Source organism: Copadichromis virginalis, linkage group LG7 (genome assembly GCF_057382275.1).
Source record: "Copadichromis virginalis isolate Kocher_CV1m ecotype Utaka linkage group LG7, C_Virginalis_male_GT1.1, whole genome shotgun sequence".
Classification (NCBI taxonomy): Eukaryota; Metazoa; Chordata; class Actinopteri; order Cichliformes; family Cichlidae; genus Copadichromis; species Copadichromis virginalis.
In genome coordinates, this window is record NC_140624.1 from 45,596,531 (window position 1) to 45,617,317 (window position 20,787).

At 40.1% G+C, this 20,787-nt stretch overlaps 1 protein-coding gene across 1 annotated transcript in view; it reads left to right on the plus strand.

The window, feature by feature from the left end:
* wdr70 (WD repeat domain 70) overlaps positions 1-20,787 on the plus strand; it is a 43,295-nt gene that overhangs the window by 11,774 nt on the left and 10,734 nt on the right. Inside the window, exons 10-13 of the mRNA XM_085463712.1 lie at positions 5,319-5,493; positions 14,821-14,920; positions 15,378-15,462; positions 15,570-15,708. Coding sequence (XP_085319838.1) covers positions 5,319-5,493; positions 14,821-14,920; positions 15,378-15,462; positions 15,570-15,708 — 499 coding nt within the window. The remainder of the gene's footprint in view (positions 1-5,318; positions 5,494-14,820; positions 14,921-15,377; positions 15,463-15,569; positions 15,709-20,787) is intronic.

Sequence of the window (20,787 nt, forward strand, 5' to 3'; positions counted from 1 at the left end):
GCTTTTCATCATGGATTATTAATGCTTCAGTTATTAAGGACAGTCTTCCTCCTTTTCTTTGTCTCACCATCCACTCCATTCACTTTAGTGAATAAGTATGGATTCTGCACAGGGGCCAGGCGGTAGTCAGTGGACGTCTTGAGAATGGGCCAGCAGTTGGCCAGTAGTATGAGAGGCTGTCAGCTGCTGTCTGTCTGCTTCAATATTAGACCAACATCCAGGCTTTTCCAGGTCTTTCTGCCTAGTTAGAGGCTCTTTGTTGTGTTTACTTGAATAGGTTATTAAGCATGATCACTGGACCGCCCAGCTTCTTAATTAAAGATCCCCCAGTAGTGTGGAATCTCATTCATTAAGGGCTACCTCCCAGCGCCTTGAATGATTTCATTAACCCATACTTTTTTTTCCCCTCCTGGGAGGAAGTGGATGAGAGGGAAGTACTGATAATATAGCAGCAGGGTGTTCTCAGAAACTGTGGCTTGAATAGGGCTTCAGTAGAACTGTGCGAATCGAGTCAGTCAGTGAAAAGTGTTGCGCTGTGTGTGTCAACATTTCACATTCTTCTGTCATTCTGTTTGAGAGCGTGCAGTTGTAAAATGAAACAGTGTTTTCCAACAGTATTCATGTTTGATCCTAAGGAACAAACCGCACAAGTATGAAGCAACTTTAACTGCGTCTGAGTCTTTGGTGAATATTTGAAAGACACAGATTTTATTTCCAAGAAAGTGAAAGCAATACTTGCTGGGTTAACTCTCAGTGGAAGTATTTCTTTGGCAGGGCTGATCTTGAAGTAGTAAAAAAGTTAAAATATAGCTCTGACTTGGTGTATATTAGGAGCTTTTTTAAAAACTTCTAATGCACCAAATCTTTAACACTTAACTAACCACATGGCATAAAACAGTTTACCAAGTATAACACTGGAAAGATTTGTGTTGTTGTTTTGAAGGATAGGACATTGGTGATTCTTGGCTTTACGTACGTAGTTTTATAGTGCCTAGGAGAAGGTTAAAAATCGATGCGACTGAAATTTCAGCCAGTGGAGCACAGAGGACAGGACAAATGGCGACGTTCTAATTGGGCCCACATGTTACTTCTGTCGAGTCTTGAAGCACACTTGAGCATGTGTACACACAAATACACACAATTTGAGGAATGTTTCCAGGAGGTTTGAATGCCAGGGATTCCCTTCGCGCTGGCCTGCTGTCAGGGCTGCAGCTGGACTTGGATGTGTAGCTGTATACAAGGAGACCCAGAGGACAACATGGCAGGGCCTTTTACTGCTGACAAATTGTTTGTCTTTGTCATGTGCTCAAACTAAACATTTGATTTGAAATGTGTCATACTAGAGAGCATCGACAAACACAAAGTCACATAAAGCAGATTTGTGATTTAACGCATGGATAAATTGTGGTAGTAATTCATCTTGTTTTGCGAGAATGGTACTTTTGTGTAAGGCCGTACTTCTGTCTCTCCCTCTCTCTGCTTTTGTCTGCTGTGAGCGCTAATTGATCATCTCTAGCACTCGGATCTTGACGAATTAGCAAGTCAGTTGCTTATCAGTGCCCTTGGTAATAGTTTACTTTCAATTTTAAAGGAAAGGAGAGTTAAATGGATGACATATGAGGAATGACTCCTCAAAGTGTGGGTGAGCATGTTGGGGCAATTCACTGAACTGGATGGGTTCATCCACAGTCCAGCACATCTCCAACTCTTTCCCACCTTTTTTTTTTTTTGCCTGTCCCGTTTGGATCTTTAGCCTTCAGAATTGTTGTCTGAAGGCCAAGAAAGATGCCAAGTGGATTTACTTTACCAAGTGGATCATCATGGCCTTTCTATATTGGTCCATTTGATTGACCTTTATTATAATTATGTATTTATTTTATTTTCGCTTTTTAAAGACGGGACAGACATGACTGGGGGATAGGACAGGGAGAAAGAATGAAAGAAAGAGAGGGAGGGAAAGAAAAATAGAGGGGAGAAGAGATGGTGAGAAAGGGGGGAAGAAAAAAAAGAAAAACAAACAAAACACCTGGATCACCTGTATGGAGATAAAAAAAAAAAAACCAGAAGAGAAAACACTAGCTAACAATAGATACTTTTTTAGTTTCACCTGTTGAGAATGAAAAAAGTAAACAAGCAGAAGAAAACGAGAGCAATACAATAAACAACATCATGATGATATATGGGAATATAACAGTAAATACTAAATATTAAACATTATTGTGCAGCACGTAAGATCGACAGCACACAGTGTGCTTTGTGGTAGGAGCCAAAAAGGGTGTCGTTTGTGTGTGTGAGCACCCGTGTGTACACCTGTGAGCATGAACGCGCTTGTTTTTAAAAGGTTCCTTCATGTAATGATCTGCTAGCTAACTCTTTCCCACCTTACATTGCAAGTGTTCCATATTCTGCCCACGAATGCACATACCATAGCTTTAAGGAGTGCATTAATCCTTTTTGTTCAATTTATAGCCATGGCTGAATTTTTGACTGACAGTAGCCTCTAGTTTTTTACTGTGAGAGCTGTGAAATACAGTGTTTGTTTCTTTTGTCAGCGAACTGGGTCGCAACTTATCACACCTTTGCTTGATTAAATCTGAAAACCTGCCTTGACTCAAGCTCAAGAGATATTTTTCTAGGCATTTTGCCTTTTGTAGTGTATGGTCTCACCCGCCTTGCTACTGAGCAGAAACAATGTTGTGAAAATGTTGTGAAGTTTTGTGAATGAGTCTGTCACTGTACCCACAGCCCATCTGTGCCACAATGGCCACAATCTTCCTCCTTTTGATTCATTGCTTGGGTACAATTGTGTGCATGCCTCCTAAATCCCTCTGTTATCTTCTTTAGCTGTGATGGAAGATTGAGCATCTTCCCTCCTAATCCTCCTTTCTCATAACAGAGCCCCAGTTAGTCAGTCAACCAGGAAACAGGCAATTCAGTCTATCACTGGAATTCGACCAATAAACAACCTTAAACAAGACGAACGCTCTTCTTTTCCGTCTCTCTTCTTCATCCCGTAATCTGGAAAGGTGATCCTAGCAGCCGTCACCCCCACTGGGCCTATAACCTGATGTACAGATAAAACCCGAGGCCTAGGGAGCTGTCACTCCTCAGTTGATGTGTCAACGACTGTGCTACCTCGTAAAGTGCACATGCATGACTGAGGTTGAATGGGTCTCATTTTATTGCATTCACCCCTCTGCCTGTGAAGTGTTTGTGCAAGAAAAGGGGGCTGCTGATTGAAGGGAAAACAGGCCTTTGAGAAATGGGAAATGACAATGTTATTACCTGCTAATGTTTTTTGTTCATGCTGTGTATCATTTTTTAATATATACCTGTTATCCCCTTCCCCCAACCATCCATTTTGGGTTATTTAGACCAAAATACTGAATTTTGCTCTACAAGGGCCCAATATCCACTTACAAGGACATTATACTGCTACTGTTCTATCAAAATTTTAAACGGATATACTCATATGTGGCTCTTATTTTTCTTAAAAACAAAAATAAGGTAAAAAAAAAATCTGGTAATTTTTTGTTTTTACATTCATTGGGCCCCAATATGCCCAAATATCAAAGAGAAATTAAAAATGCATGCAGTGGAAGAGTTCGGGTCTTAGGAGGTTAAAACTAAAATGAACCCCTTTAGATAGCCCTCAGTTTCCCACAAGCATCTTACTCCCGACAAGTGACTGTGTGCAGTCTTTCCCCATCACTTACGCTCTGCTCAGCACTGGTGGGCTCCAGCCTCTCTGCTCTATCCCTCTGACAGCCAGCAATGCCATGTTTTGGAAAGAGTTTCTTATGATAAATACCATTCCAGGTTTTGTGTGGTACATGAAAGGTCATGTTGTCTTTGTTGGCTTGACACTCGCCCACAGTCTCCTGTAAACAGAATTGAGATGTCTGTGTGAGGCAGCAGGTGGACCAATATGTCACTGAGTTTGTGGCTATCGCTCTTTATCCCTCACTCACACACATACACATGGAAATCTGCTGTGTAAACAGCTTACTGTACAGTGCAGAAGCCTCCAGTTTGCATTGGAAAATATGATTTTATACATGTGGCCTTTGCACTTTTTTCCCAGCAGGATTTTTTCTTTTCTGTGATTTAACAGCTTTCATGTTATGTGGATTTAAACACAACTATGCATCAGAGTTTTATTTGACCCTTGCAGGTTTTCACTCAAACCATATGTCTTCAGCTGGCATTTGTATCACATTGTTAGACTTATCCAAACACAGTTGAGTGTGTGTGTCTGTGATTTTGTAGCCGGCCACAGTGGAATCCTTCCCTGGCTGTTAGTAGCAGCCCTGCCTGTATGTTTATACTCCCCTGCTGACCCCGTGACCCAGAGGTCAAGATACCCACTAAAGCAGGCAGTGGGTTCACAGACACATTTGGATGAACCGTGTCTGTCACGAATGTTGGTGGGAGCATGTGAGGTGCTGGCATGTCGATGTGTACTAACACCCTTCCAATAAATAAATGTGGGAGGTGAAGTCTGTCTCATCACTGGTGGGCACCTGAGTTAGTGCTGTTATCATTTTTTTGCCATCTTTGCTTTATCAGTCTGAGATGATGCAGAGCTAGATTAAGGAGAAAGGCAGATAAAAGCATCATTTAAACTCTATATTTATTTGCAATGTACAAAAATGTAAGTATTAAAACTGCATTTTTGTTGCATTTTTTTTAGATGAATGCTCATTCTGAATTTTAAGCTAGCAACATTTGTCATTATGCAGTTTTAGTGGATAAATCAATCAATAAATAGGTTTATCCTCTGTATGACAGCATATGTAGCTTCAAAGCATGAATAGATCGTACAGCATTAATGGTGCCTTCGCAGAAAGTTTCAAGCTCATTTTTGGTTTCGATCCAGGAAAGAACTGTAAAGTGTTACACAGACTGACCTGTATCCATGAGGGCTTATTGTTTTACTCTCATTTTATGATGTTTTGGAATGAAATCTCTCATTTGTATTTTACGACGGGTCTGCATTCAAACCCCCACTCTCAGTGCTCCAGGTTGTGTAATGTGTTCAGCAGATGTAGGAAAGAGAATCAGGACTTCATGGACGCTTCAGACGTACCTGTCAGACTGATCTACTGTTTTGCTCTTCGCAAAACTTCTCACCCTGCGTCACAGAGCTGCCTGACCTAAAGTTTCACGAAATGACGGGGGACACCGTATCGCCACAGTTCTGATTTATTATGGTGGATGCAGGTGTTAAAGAACAAATATGTTGTGAGAGACGGACGTTTTTTGAGTGATTCATGACAACCGGGTTAGGATAAATGAAATGATCTGTCTGTTCACAGCACTGTGCGCACATGGGACCTCAATTCAGAGAAGAAGCACAAGTCTGTGTTCAAGCCTCGCTCCTTCCAGGGTAAGAAGGTCATCCCCACATGCTGCACCTACAGCCGCGACGGGAAGCTCATCGCAGCGGGCTGCCAAGATGGCACCATCCAGATCTGGGACAGAAACCTCAGTGTGAGTTTTAAAACACAAACGCATGCCAGCCGCCGGCAATGTGCAGTGGATTGTAAACATTGGATGTCTGTTTTCTTACGGGCTCAAGTACAGAGTCATGAGACTCAGGTCACAGGCCAGAGAGGTCAGAGGTCGGCAAATCGCTAAGCCCAAAGAATTTAAAATGCTTTTGTCTAAACTGGAAGTAGCCCAGTCTGAAGTATTGATGTGATCAAATATTTGATCTGATGTTGATACTGGGGGAAAGCCAGCACATGTTATGACCCCCCTAGAGCCTCTCCCCTAGCATGGCTTGAAAGAGCTACTTATGTAACAGAATTAACTGATGGTTAATGATTGAGGTGAGTTACATGAAAGTTGCTGGGAGGCCCAATCACAATTTCCCCCTGCACATTTTCCATTTAATTAGGTAATTAGGAAATTAAGTGATCAAAGTGTACATTCCTTTCCTCAAGATTCACATCGTTGAGGTAATAGTTGATCTTGGCTTCTGGCAAGCAGTGCACTCACTTATTTGGCTCTTTTCATTTGAGTTATTTGACAAATCAACACTGTTGATAAAAATGACTTCCATTCAGGGTTGAGAAAGCATGACGTCCATCAGATCTTTTGGGTGACTCGAAAGTTTTTTTCACTGATTCTTACTCCGTAACACATTCTTCAATGTCTTCTTACTAATTTGCTTCATCTTTTCTCCTTCATGACTGTCGCAGTGATGTGATGTCATTGCCTGGGCTCCAAATGCTGCTGTTTCCTGTTTATTGGCGACAAGGCATATCTGACAGTTTATTGTTCTTCTCATTAGTCACACAAAACATTTACCCCCATGAATGGATGGGAAGATGAGAAAGGGAAAAAGAGTTTAGTGGACCTACAGCAATCAATTTAGCAGGCATCATTGCATTCTGGGAGATTATAGGCTGATATTTTGTCATCAGAGAGTCCTTAAACGCTGAAAACGTAGATTTTAGGATTGAACATAAAATTGAATAAGGATTATTCATTATGCTTCTATTAAACATATACACTGCTTAATAGAAGCCAGTTTAAGGACAGTTTTTGACTATTTGTCAGTATAAGTCTAATTTTAACTATCTGAAGAATAATAAGTTATTTTTCAGTACATTTGTTCTCTAATTCTTTTTGTTCCACTTCATATCCTTTCATCTGTTCAGCTCTATCTGTGGTCAGGGGTGAATGCTTTTGTTATTTTGTGTGAGAACAGAAATAGTAATAGTAAGCTGTAGTGAGTGAGTTGGAACAGACTCATTGGGCATAAAAGCTTATCCAGATTAGGGAAATGGGAAGTAGTCGTCATGTTAATTAATCCAACAACCGGCTTCATAATCAAATACAGTGTAGTTTGTATGATTTTTTTTTTTTTTGTGTGGCTCTAACGGCTTTCCTATTGTAAGTCTTTGCTTCTATGAACCCCACTTTATATAGACTCCCTTCTCTGCTCCAGTCACCCATCATCCCACCCCTGTGCTGCTCACAGCAGCATGCTTTTTGCAATTGGGTTAAAGCTCTCAAAATTTATTACCCCTCCTTCTCCAAGCTAAATATTTACCCTGCGTCCCATAGCAGCTTACAATAGTCATGGCTGTTTCCTGACCACTGGAGCCTGTCCTCTCTGAATGGCTCAAGAATTTAGTTGGTGCCCTCTGCCCTAATCAGCAACCTGTGCTGCTGACTCGAATTTAGCCACAAGCCTAAAAAGGAGTTGACCTCCCGATGCTTTTATTGCTGCTCCCTCCCCCCGCTTTTAAATGAGGCCTATCTGCTGTTGTATTGCCACTATTACTCATGGCAAGAATATGCAGGCAGATCAATCATGATCAATCTCATACATGACCTTGATCTATGGCTCAGTCTGAAGAGAAGCTATTGAGAGTGACACATCGCGCTCTTGAACCCTGACATGAGTTGATTGATCCTGCGATGGGAGTCAAGTAGGTCTCGTTCGGTGCACTGCCACAGAGGGTGATTGCATGTTCATTCCCTGACCAAAGGGGTCGGTGCCAGGATTGCAAGACTGCATTTAAATGGTTGCCAGGTAATGTGCACTTTGTGATACTGGGTGCATTGATGGTCCAGGTTTTTTGCTCCAAAACATTACCACAGAGACCTGAGGAATGTTATGGCGTCATAGGTGAACTTACATGCTTCCAGACTTCAAAGTGGGACCCCAAAAGAGGTGGTTTTGAAAAACTACACAGTGCAGAGTATTACGGTTAGGTGGTGAATCAGATATGCAAGCAAAAAGAAAAAAAATCTGCCACACTTTCAAGCTTTTGAATAAGAGCAATCAGTAAGTGTTAAGCTGGTCCTGCTGTGTCTTACTTTGATCTTATATTACTCTTGATATAAAAGTAATTAAGAGTCCAGACTCAATTTCATTCCATTAATCACTCTTATAACACTGCTTTTTCTGTCTAGAAGTGGATTTCGGTTTGGTAAGTGTAGGAGTTGAACATAGCTGAAATTAGTTTTCCACTTGATCTGAAATAGAGATATTAATTGAAAAGAAAGATATTCAGAGGTAGTTCATTATTGACTTCATTATTACATGTGTGAGAACATTGACTTACTTAATGATTAGTAAGTCAAGGTTTTTGTCTTGCCAGAGACATCAAATATACCGATGAGATCCTCAAACTAGGAAAAGACCTTTAAAAATTCATAGCATAGATCAGGTTTTTGTTTGGGAAGTTAAACAAGCAGCATTAATCTTGACAACAGATTTTGAGGTTGTTTTAGTCATAGTTTGTTTTTTTATTAAAATGCCATTTAGTTTTATTCATAATTTAAGCATCTGAATTGTTTCATTTTATTAGACTAAATGTCATAAGATTACAGTAGACTAAATCTAAAGTTGATTCAGTTGACCAAAATATAGAGTGTAAACTTTTTTTTTTTTACCTGTGAGACCTGCTTCGTGTGAAATGTGTCCCTATGTCCACCCGTCTCTTCCTCCAAAGCGTTAACATTTTGCTGAGTTTTCATTAGAAACAAGGAGTACAGTAAATAGTTGTACCGTTTCCTGGGGACAGATTAAATGTGCTCATCTAACCTTACCATAGAAGGACATCACTTCTGATTGGATCACTTCCAAATGCGTCCCACCTTTCTACACAATTTAATTAGTTTCGATTGGATCTCGTCTCTCCAGCATGCCTCTCGTTTTTGCTCGTTGATGAAAGTGTTAACACCTTTCATCAGCTTTTTTTTAACTTGTGCATTAGCTTTTGTTTAGTTATCGTCTTGCTTTCACCAGGAAAAAAAATTGTCATTAATAAAACTGTGATGAAAAGTATTGGTCAACGAAATTAGCACTGATTACAAGGGAAGCTATTAAAATGCCACTGAATAGCTTACTGCCATGAACCTCTCAGTGCAGGGTCCTCTAGAAGTTTGATTAACGCACCTTCAGAACATAGTATTTTCACTGTAAAGTAGTAAATCCAGTGGGTGCTCAAAGATAAATTAGGAAAGGCGATCAGAACCTCTTAAAGTCAACTCATGTTTCTAAATGATCTAGGATTTGACAACACGTGAGAGCATCTAAAAATGAATAAATCCACCAAGCACTCTAGAGGCATCATAATCATAAACATTTATGACATCTTAGTCATATCTTAGTCCCGTCATTTTGACTTGCTCATTGTTTTTCTCATTGCCACACACTTTGATTCTCTGTCTGACTATGCTGTATATGGGACTTCTCATAGGCGGTGTATCGACGATTAGACATGTCTGAAAAGTGAAACCACTGTGGTAGCGCCTTAAACCTGCATTCTTTCTAATACCCAGCAGGAGGCAACTCTTCTAACTGAAAAAAAGAAATCCCCATTATAGAGAAGCCTATAGCTTATTTTGTTCTCTGAATTTATGACCCTAGTGTCACTCGCTTTTAGATTACTGTCAGATCCACCCGTTGCTCATCACGTAAGTTTTCAAAACATCAAGACTATCTCTGTCTTATACATACAGTCTAGGTCCACTAAAAGATGTTAGAGAAGTGGAAAGCAATGCCAACGCTTTCATTGTTGTGTCCTTTTTTGACCTTGAAGGGACTTGGAAGAAAAGAGAAGCATGTGCAAAATATTCCTGCCATCTATAGCCTTTTGTAACTGAGACATAGAGGAATACAGTTACTTTACCATAGCGAACATTTGGATTATCTAGAACCTCTTCGCCACCACCACTTGTTGATTTCCATGAAAGATCAGAGCAGCTGTTAGGACTGTGGTTTGGCCACTCGATCCTCAGGGAGTAACAGAGGTCAGAATGAGATGTGAAACTAACTGAACACTGTTCATCAAGTCTTTCAGGTGTGCTGTTGTAAAAGTATGAAAGGAGCTGAGATAAAGAGCCCTGCAGTATTTATGTAATGCTCTGATAGCGTGATTTGGAACAGTTGGCGCTGCGGTAGATTGTTATCATAGTCTGCTCAGGATGAAACCCAATGCTGTGTTCCTTCAGCTATGTATCAGCTCGTGCTGCCGAATGTGTGCGCGCATACGTGCATGCATATATGGAAGACTTTCATAATTTACTGGATGCTGTTTATAAAAATACGCACATTAGCTTTCTGAAAAAAATCTTAATCATTTAGCTTCGTGCCTGCTGGCTGGAGAAGAGGCTATAGCTTACAGAGGATGTCACAAGGCACGAGTGAAGTTTCAAACAGTGTACGAGAATCTGGTTTCACAGGCCGGCTGTGTAGATTAGCACAGGAAGCAAACGCAATGGCATCTGCTAATGCCAGCCAACATCAGGACAGTAAATAAATACTCAAGCTTTCACAACAGCAGTATATGATCTAGAAATAGCTGACGGGGGTGTATGTTTGCAGTATGCATCTAGAACAACCACAAACTACGTATTAAAGGTGCTGCTTTCCCCCAGTTTCTGTATAAACTATTTATGAAAAAAAAAAACCTCTGTCTTATATTTACACCCATTTAGCATCTTTTTCTCAGTTTTTTCCTTTTCATTTTTTGATAATTTACTCCAGATTCAGGCAAGGGTTTTCCTATCTGCTGTCTGGTTGTTTGTTTGGATGACAAAAGGAAGTGCTGAAACGTATTTTCAGTTCAAAGAAAACACACAGACAAAAGTATAATGTAACAAAAGGACATGAAAGGGGTCAAAACACAGCATGTGCTTACAGCAGATGGTGTTCATCTTAGAAAGAAAGATGTCAGATGAAAAGATGAAAGAAAAACCACATCGCGGAGTGATTCATCACAGGTTGAACAAGTACTCATAACTTTTCTTATTAGTCGAGCTGACGAAAACTGCGGCTGTGCATTTTGAGGTCACGGAACAGGTTGATTCAGATGGGAAAAAAGCACATCTGTGCAGTTCTTTCGTGGAGTTATGTAAAGAAGATTTCATCACCTTCCCCTCGCTGAATATTTATGTTGTAATATTTACATGTTTGATGCCATTTGTTCTCACCCTGAGACTGCACCGCTTATGCACATTTTCCTGCAAACCCCTAAAAGGAGCCTCAGTTCATATCTGCTCCGCTGGCTAATTTCATGGTGTGCAACTGAGCAACATGCTAAGACAAGATAATTACAAGAAAACGGTTCATGAGCAAAAGCCTCCTGTTCACAGTGTCCTGACTCCACCCAGTTGGTGGTTACCATCCATAGAATGGGTGCAGAGTTACATGAATGCATGTTTGGATACGCCCCTATTGCCCATTTGCAAAGCTCAGTAGTCACAATGGTCATTGCAAGTGATTGCAGGATTAAAATGGGGTCTTCCAAGGGCTACGCATATTATATGTTATGTTTTATCTGCTACTTATTAGCACTGAAATAGCTTGCATAAGATTAAAAAAAATCCAGTTTCTGTATTAAATTGACCTCTTGGCTTCGCACTTTCCACCAAGTCAATTTTGGTGCAGTAAAAAATGAATAGGCAGATATTTGTAAGATAATTGTGGAGAAAAATGGAAATAAGTCAGAGGCAATCTATGAGTAAAATGATGATGGGGAGCAGAAAATTATTCCAGGAGAGACTACAGAGACTAAATGGCCGAGGCCTGAAGAAGTGTAATCCACGTTATCTACAGTCCAAGGTAACAGTGTTATCTGTCTCGTGCAAGTTAATAACTTCCCTCCACTTACTTTGGAAGTGAAGTATGGCCTCGTTTCCTTCTGTTATCGCCAGGGCACATCACTCATTCACCTCACGCTCCACTCTCTCCTGCAGTTTTTGCCAGCTTTTCTCTATATTTCTGCCTTATCTGTCTTCCACACTGTGTGCTTCAAATTCCTTATCCGTCTCTTTTTTTTGGTCTAAAGCCTGCGTTTCTGCAATTCTCTTTCCACTGATTTATTTGCATTCCGTTTGGGATTAATGAAAGTGGAGCTATATAAACCAAGGTTATGTTTGTTTGAGTGTTAGCAAGCCTACTTCCCAGACTGTTGCTTCATCAGCGCCTATTAATGATCGATCTTTGAAATCTGACTGTTCTCAGGTAAAAGGCGCTGGGAAGTAAACGGGAGGAAGCAGAGAGAAGGGATGGTTACTAGGGGCAAGCATTCTGGATATCCCCATGAGCTCTTGGATTGCCTAGTTGATTGATTTGGAAAATTATTAGATGAATCAGCAATGGGGAAAAAACATCTCTAGACGAAAATCTACAATTCTGTTAATCTCTTGCTCTTTTTGCACTCAGGAAGTGCAAGAAATGGTACAGGCGTGTTGGGAACCACTATTTATACAGGGTAGACGTTTGAATTGGCTGGGAATCGTCAGGAATAATCGTTTAAATCTTATTATCTGTCTTTACCCTGCAGACTACAAAGATAAGTCCATTCACTCTGTCTTTTCTCACCTCTATACCATGACCTTGAATGAAATGCCATTTAGCCTTCTTAGCTTTCACTGATACATGCTAGTCATCACAGCCAAGATGAGTAGGATCACGTTCTCATTCTGTATATAGCAACATCCCAAGGAAATGTTCACAAGGGCAGAACTTTACTCACAATTTAGTGAAAACGCTGCCTCAAGGTTGTAATTTGCGATGTGCAATTTACCCCTATGTTTTCATTGCAGCTGCTTTTGCCCTGTAGCCTGTTGGGATGCAACTGTACCAGCTCTGTTTTAGAATTGCACATACCCATTTAGCAAAATAACAGTTATTTTCAAAAGTCAACTAATATGCTGATTCAGTAAAAACAAAAATCAAACCCAAAAAAAGTATTCAGTTTACATTCACACGGGACAAAAGAAATCTTCACATTTGAGCATAAAGTACAGTTTCTAAATTCCTGCCAAATAAAAATGATTGACATTTTTCTGTCTTAAACTGGAAAATTATATGACAGGAGGCAGAGGCTATCCCTGTTGCCTCACAGCAAGAAGGTCCTGGGTTTGACTCCAGTCTGAAGTGGACTTTCCCGTGTGGATCTCTTTATGTCTCTGTGGGTTTTCTCCCACAGTCCAAAGACATACATGGGATTAGGTTAATTGATGAGTCTAAACTGACCGCAGGTGTGAACATGGGTGTGATTGGTTGCCTGTCTGTGTGTGACAGATTGACAACCTGTCCAGGGTGTACCCGGCTTCTTACCCAATGGAAAATTATGACTGAATAACAGTTATTATGCTAGTCAGCACTGAGGTATTTAATGATAATGGGTAAAATCGAGGGTAATTACGCTTAAGTTAGAACTATGATAATAAACTTTTTCATTTTAAATGCTTAGTCTTATGCCAACCAGTTACTGGAATCAGCTGTGCATATGTAGACCTTGTTTTCCATTAGCTTGAAACTATAACTGTGTGTCATGAGCATTTCATGGAAGTGTGTAATCACTGGCGGTGGCAGAGATGAAGCAGGCTGATCATCCCAGTCTCTTACTGACTAGGATGAGGTGGAGTTGAGGCGGGATGCACAAAGGGCAGAATGACATAAGCGCAATGGCATTTAAAGCACATGTAACAGAGTCTGATTGGCTCGCAGAAGGCAGGCAAGAAAATGATTGGGCCAAAGTGATGACTGCAGAGCTGAGATTGATATAAACAGTTGATTAGCCCGAGCACCCAGGAATACTGGAACCAAACTGAACATAGATCTCTCTTACTGAACATAAGCTTCTTAAAATGATAAGGATTTAAAAAAAAATATTATGGCAAAGCATCAACGTGTAAGTAGAAATTAAGGGCTCAGAAACAGAACCTTGTGAAAATCCATATATTAGTGGCACCAGTTCAGTTCAGTTTCAGTTTTATTTGTCATATGCAAGTTAGCACAGGGTCAACATTGGAATGAAATGTGTTTGACGAGCAGCAGTCACTCAGCAGCACCAGAGCCCATTAATATTTCACAATTTCTGTGCCAAATTATTTCCTCAAATAATAATAATTAAAAATTGAACAGAACATATATTATTAAATTAATACTTAATAGCCACACTTTGAAGAGTATGAAAAATAATCTTGTCCACTCCACTAGCTGCTACTGTCATCTATGCTTGTTGCACATGTTGTCGAGAAGTGGAATTGTTGATATTGTGCATTGCTAGTTGTTGTTACTGGGTGCCGATTGTGGCAAACCACTCATTCAAAGATGGCTAATATACCAAAGAGTGACCCCTGGCAGTGATAGTGTGTCTTTCGCCTGTTGCAGGCTACTAAACTGTGTGCAGTAAGAGTATTAGAATACCATTTCAGGTAGGAAAAAATCAAAATACCATCTGTCAGGCAGGGACTTAAAAACTTGCCAAGATAAATGTCTGTGGTCTTGCTGAAAAGAGTGGAGAGTGTGGTGTCTTGTTGGTATTTCATAGGCTCTAAGAGGGCTTTATAGTTAAATATATAATTTGGTGCTCATAGTGCAAATGGGAACCGTGTGTTGTTTGGAAAACACAGGGAATGAAAAGGTCTTTTTGTTACTACAGCAAGACTAAAATGTCTTGCTACTGAAGCAGAGCAGTGGCAGTTCCATGCAGTGGTTTATCAAGAGGTTGTAATAACTCTTTTTAACACTGATGATTAATATTGACCGAAAAAACGTTGTGTTTATGGAAAAACTACTTATCAAGACTTATCGCATTTTTTTTCTAGCTGTCGCTTTGTCTGTGATGTTTATGTGATAAATATTAACATGTTTAACATTTTTGTCCAGTTCTTTCTATTTGTGTCACTTGCAAAACAAACAGAAGCGAACTGGGATCTTTAGATAGGATCTGTATCATGCAGTTGTAATATACATCATTATGAAACCATAAACCTGCACCATGGCTTGTAGAAAGTGATGTCGCTAATGCGTCGCTTTCTCTTTTTCCGTCTTTCTAGGTTCATACAAAGTTCCACTGTCGGCAAGCCCACACCCCAGGATCGGACACCTCGTGCCTCAGCTTTTCTTATGATGGCACGATGCTTGCTTCACGTGGAGGTAAAAAAAACAGAACATTAAATAAAGTTTTTAAAAAAGCCTTACCCTTATCTGCCAAGCTTAACAGCCACAATTTGAAGTTCTGGTCATCAGTACCCAAGCTAAGAGGGTCTGTTTTAAGGTCAAAGATCACTGTTGGGAAGCAGTGGCTTTTCAGTCTGAGTATACAAATAAGCATGGATCATTAACAGCAACACCCTGCAGACTTAGCTTGGTATGTAATCTGGAGAAGAGATGTCTAGCACAAAGGTAAACTGGAATAACTCTGCATAGGAGACCTCCGCTTCACATTATTCTGTAATGTAAATGAAAAATAACTCATACAGCCTTGTTCTATGTTAAGGAGGATGCGCTGCACTATAGTAAAGTAAATAACCTTCAGGAAAGTTTTGTCTGTGGTGACTCACAATTTACAGTTTGCCTTTTGTCCCCAACTGTTATTTTTTCCCCCCCCTAGGCGATGACACTCTCAAGATGTGGGATATACGCAACTTCAGGAAGCCAGTGAATGGAGTTAGTGGTCTGACCAACTACTTTTCCATGTGAGAGTCTTAACTGTCATCTTAATTATAATCTGCCTGTTTGTTGCTGTAAGTGCTTACATATGCATTATTACCCAATAATGCATGTCTGTAACTTTCCCTGTTAGGACCGACTGCTGTTTTAGCCCAGATGACAAGCTTCTGGTGACGGGGACGTCGGTGAAGAAAGATGAAGGAAATGGGAAGCTTGTTTTCTTTGACCGCATTTCGTTTCAGAGGGTCTACGAAATAGATGTCACCAACGCAGTAAGTTCTGCCTCAAATCCCCAACAACCACAGCAACAAGATGTTTTATAGCTCGTTGATGTGATATGTTAGTTACAAACAAAACGGTGACCTTGAACACATAACGAGCAGTGGAAAAGATGATGAATACACAATGACACATAATGAAATCAATATGACAGTCATTCCTTCTCAACATAAGTGGTTTGCGCTCAAGCAAAACTGAAGCATCTAAAATGTTTTGAAAACACAACAGCAGTAGTCTAAGGACTCATTTAAAGATCTGTTTAGCCCAATGCATTCCACTGCTTTTTTACGATTTCAGCTTGAAATGTGCGTTGCAGAATTTGAGCTAAACTCAATAAACAACTCTACAAAACTGCCTTAAATTATCATTTGAGCTAAAGAATGACTTTCTGCAGATAAAGAAATGTGGGTTTGGTTTTTTCTTTTTCTCTATCTAATAAGTAGCACAGTTGTCTGGCAGTGACTAGACATTTTCCTCTGTAAATCACTGTGTGTGAGCAGAATTCAACTGTGAACAAAGTATAATATAGCATCATTGAGGTAAGAAAAAAAATCAGAGCTCTATGAGCTGAGTTTTGAAGGAGAATAAAGGCAAGTTAAAGGTAAAAGTGGGGCAATGTGACCTTTCCTTACTGCAATATTCCCACAAACCTATTGGCAGGACAGCTATTGACACTTTTATGCGCACTGCCTTTGAGTTATATTTGAAATTTAATTATCTAAAAACACAATCCACACGTCCCATTCCCACATACAGAGTACTCTGTCAGACACATGAGCATGCTCTGTACTTTTACACTAATCCCGCTTTCTCAGAAATCCATTTGGTGTGGGCAACCAGCCATAGGTGCTGAAATGATTTGCAGAGGTGCTTTCGACAGTAGAAAGCACTTTTTTTTGCTGCTTCCTGCTCCTCCGCCTCTTTCTCTCAATCTTCAAACCCTTTTCAGAGATTTAATGGTGTCTATCTATAGACATAACATTGAGTCCTGACTGAAACTAATGCTTTCTAACTCAGTTTCCTCGGCTGAGGCATGCTCCTTCCACATAGGCCATTGAATGAACAAGAAGGAGAGGGGAAAGAGAAAAGACTGTGTGTGTGTGTGTGTGTGTGTGTGTGTGTGTGTGTGTGTGTGTGTGTGTGTGTGTGTGTGTGTGTGTGTGTGTCCTCCAACCCTGCCAGCCAGCTGCTGTTATCTTGCAAAACTTGGCACAGCATTCACACTAAGTGCACACCCCACTGCTCAGCTGCACTAACTGACGGGAGTGGAAAAATGGTCCGTTTTTTAATTAAACCTGAAATTAAACATTATTCATTCCTGTTTTATAATTGCAATTTAGCTGTCTTAAATAAAATGACTGAGTTTAAATCTAAGCTTTCAGGTGTCCATACACTTGGTAACTTTTGTCATATTGCCCATGTTGTCGACACAAAATGAATTCTCTGATTTCTCTGTTGGTTACAATGTTGCCAAAAAAGAACAGCTTGTTTTAACATCGTGGTACCCCCTCACTGTCAACTGATTGACACACCAATACCATGAAGTGTATGTACCAAGATACCTACCAAGTTTTTCGTTATTGTTTATGAAATTCAAAGCCACATTTCTTCTCTGCGTGAGTGGTCTTGCTTTTTTAAAAGTCTTCTGCTCTCTAAATAGCTAGGGCTTTTGATTGGTGACAGTTAGAAGACGACACTCCACAAACCTGACAGGACTAAACACTGACGCGTACACTTGACCTCTGAGTGTAATGATAATGCTGTCATTCAGAAACGGTGGCATTATTAATCTGCAAACACCATAATCCACATATTTTATGTGTAGTTCTCAGTCATTTAGACAAAGCAGTTAAAGTTGTCTTTTATTTAAGTATTTGAAAAGCCTCACAAACACTTACACACTTGTGGTTATAACATTTGCTCTCACTTTAACTATAGGTAGCATTAAAACAAAAGACCTCAGATTCTTTGGGTCAAAGAGTCTGTGCAGAACTTAACAGCCTCCTCCTCCTTTGCATCACTCTGTGGACGTTTGTCTTCTCTTTCCCTTTACTGAAGAGGGTAAACATTTGGAAGTGATTTTTCCATTGGCCTTTCACTTGCTCCACCATCTGCCATTCGAAGAACCTCTGGAAGTGTCAGCTCAGTTTCACTTAAAGGATGGCAAAATACCTCTTCCTGTCTTTTGACACTGTGAGCCGTACAGAAATCCAGTAGATTTCCCACAAAATCCAGCCTAATGCGGCAGAAAAAAAGATTTTAGATTAAGGAATGATGCAAGCTGCAAGTCGTCTTGGCAGTGCTTTTATTTGTGTTAATTGTACTAAATTCCCAAAATTTACAACCCCATTTGCAAAATAGTTTGGACACACTGTGAAATGTAAATGAAAACAGAATGCAATGATACAATCCACCAAAGCCCTATTTTTAAACCAGATAATGGCAACATATCAAATAGTTGCCTAATTTTATTACACTTTTTATTTTTATACCAGCTGCATGTTTCAAAAAAGTCTTAAATAAAGCAAAATAAGAATGAAAGTTGTTTAATGCTAGAACAGCAAAACAGCATTCAGTTAAAAGGGGCTCTGTTTTTACAAGTAAAGAATTTTTCTGTGGGATGGTTTGAGTAGATTTCAATGGATGTCACATTAGAAACATGGCATGGCTTTTTAACAGAAGTCACGGCACGGGCTCGTGGGTGCTTATCATTGAAAAAAGTCTGTCACTGTCTCCACAAATGTGAGTTAAATTTCTACCACACAGACAAAAACCTTAAATGAACAAAAACCAGCAATCCTGTTGTCTTCTTTGGGTCTGACTACTTTGACTGATGTGTTTTCCCTCCAAAAGGAACTTAATCCTGATATGGATTCTGTCTCAATCTGATTTATTTGCTTTTATATGTCCTAAAACCTCTCAGTTTGTTGGCCCACAGGGACACAGAAATAAAGTAAGAAACAAAGAAATGTTTGTGTTTAAGAATCAGAACTTCTTCTAAAACATGATTTAAAAGCGTGGTTGGTTGCAGGAGGAATGATTTATAGACTGTCTAGCTTAGACCATTTTTTTCCTGTGTTGAGTTGATAAACTTCTTCACCCCACCCGCTGACCAACAACACAGCAGTTCAAGTATAAATCGGTCACCCACACCTGCTCGTATCAGTACGTTAATTCGATTTTCTAAAGTAATTTTGATGTGTGAATTTAGTTTTGTGCAGCAGATCAGTTATCTCCAGCATGCACTCGGTGAACCTGATGAATGTGCTATTTACTATGTTTACATCAGCCGTCAGCTCTCGGATGGCTCCAGAATTTAAGTGCAGTCTTTATAAAGTGGCGTACCAAGCAGGCGAGTGAAAGGAAGGGCCACCAATCATTTCTAACTAAACAGTCTACATAACCTCAGACCTGGATTCTGGGGTGCGCTCAGGAGCAGAGGCTGTTTCAGGCTTGTTTGGTAAATATTTCAGACACGCTTAAGCTTATCTTAGTCCATCAGATGGGTCAGAAACCAGGTGAGATCCTGTTTACTAAAAAAGCATCAAGCTTTGGCTGCATTTCAAATGGAGGCTGAACCCTGCAGCACTTATGCACTTTCTGTAAATCTGTGTGTGTGTGCATACTTCTGTGTGCCGATTGTCATTTTATCTATATATGCACATTTGATCCCAACTACATATGTGCACCATAAATCACAAATTTAATTCACGTTATTCACGCGGTATTGGCCATATATTATTGATACTCCACAAGCAGAATCACAATGGCAAAGTGCAGACCTCAAGGCCAGTAGTCCACTTTCCAATGATACCTGAGATTGTAAACACAATGATGATGATTGGTTGTGCTTCCATCCATCTATTTCCTGCAACTTAGCTGGACGCAACAGTCTAATGCTGCCATTCTACTAGTAAAAGCAGTGCTTGGTCACTGTGGCACAGCCAAAATTATTGTATCTGTGTGCTGTCTGTGACAACTTCGTGAAAATCGCAAATATGTCTGCTGCAACTCTGTCGTCTACATTCACATTAAACTGAAATCTACACTGGCTATTTGCATTCAAAGTCCAGCCAGAACCTCAGAGAGTACAATTGTAAATTCAGAAACTCCTCAATAAATGGTAATGTACTTGCAGTTTAATTGCAGAATGACATAGGCACCCGGTAACGTTTTTATATAGGAATATGACCAGAATACAACCAGTTGATTTTAGTCCCTTATTGGAAAGAGACTCATCACAGAGTTGTTGAGCTCATCAACGCAGACTACCCAAGGCTGCAATGTTCTGGCACTCTGTGTTTACAAGTTATGCAGATCTTCACCAGTTTGTCTGAAAGTGAGTACCGTCAGTCCAAGTTGGACTGCATTTGCTTGGAGACAGGTTGCCTCCTATCAGGTGCCCTGTGCATTCACCTTGCAGTCCAAAGTGGTCACCCAAAGACTGAAGATGCTGCAACATCAAACTCTGGGCAAACACAGATTTTTTTTGCCCTCTAGTCTAAAGAAGGTTGCTGTCTTATCTCTGCTTTAGTGTGAGTGAGCCATAAGCATAGATAATATAGACCTCAGTCTCCCTAGGCAACGTGGCTGGGGAGACTCTAGCAACTTAATGGTGACATTGAGGTGTTTCCAAGCTAGCAGAAAGATGAAATCTCTTCAGCATACCCAGAACATTCACAGATGCCCAAACCAATCTCTCCTGGCTTTATTCAGTGTGGAGTATTGGCTGCTCTGCCTTACACCTCTTCTAAATGACTGAGCTCCTAAAAGATAATGTGAGGAATGGTCTAGCATATTTGGGTAAAGATTGGAAAAAATTAGAGATTTTGGTAGAAACTTTAAATTTTGTTGCAAAGTCTAATATAGCAAGAATTAGACATTAAATGGTGCTTTGAATTCTGCTTGATCAGTGCTTCATTTCTGGAAATCGAGCACCTTTTAAAGTAAGATGCATAAATGCATCTCCAAACCTCCAGCGCTGAATAACTGTACAGTGTTTAAAGTGCAGATACCAACATTTAATTTTCTTCTTTCCTTTAGCTACAAAAACAAAACCTCTGAAGTGAGCT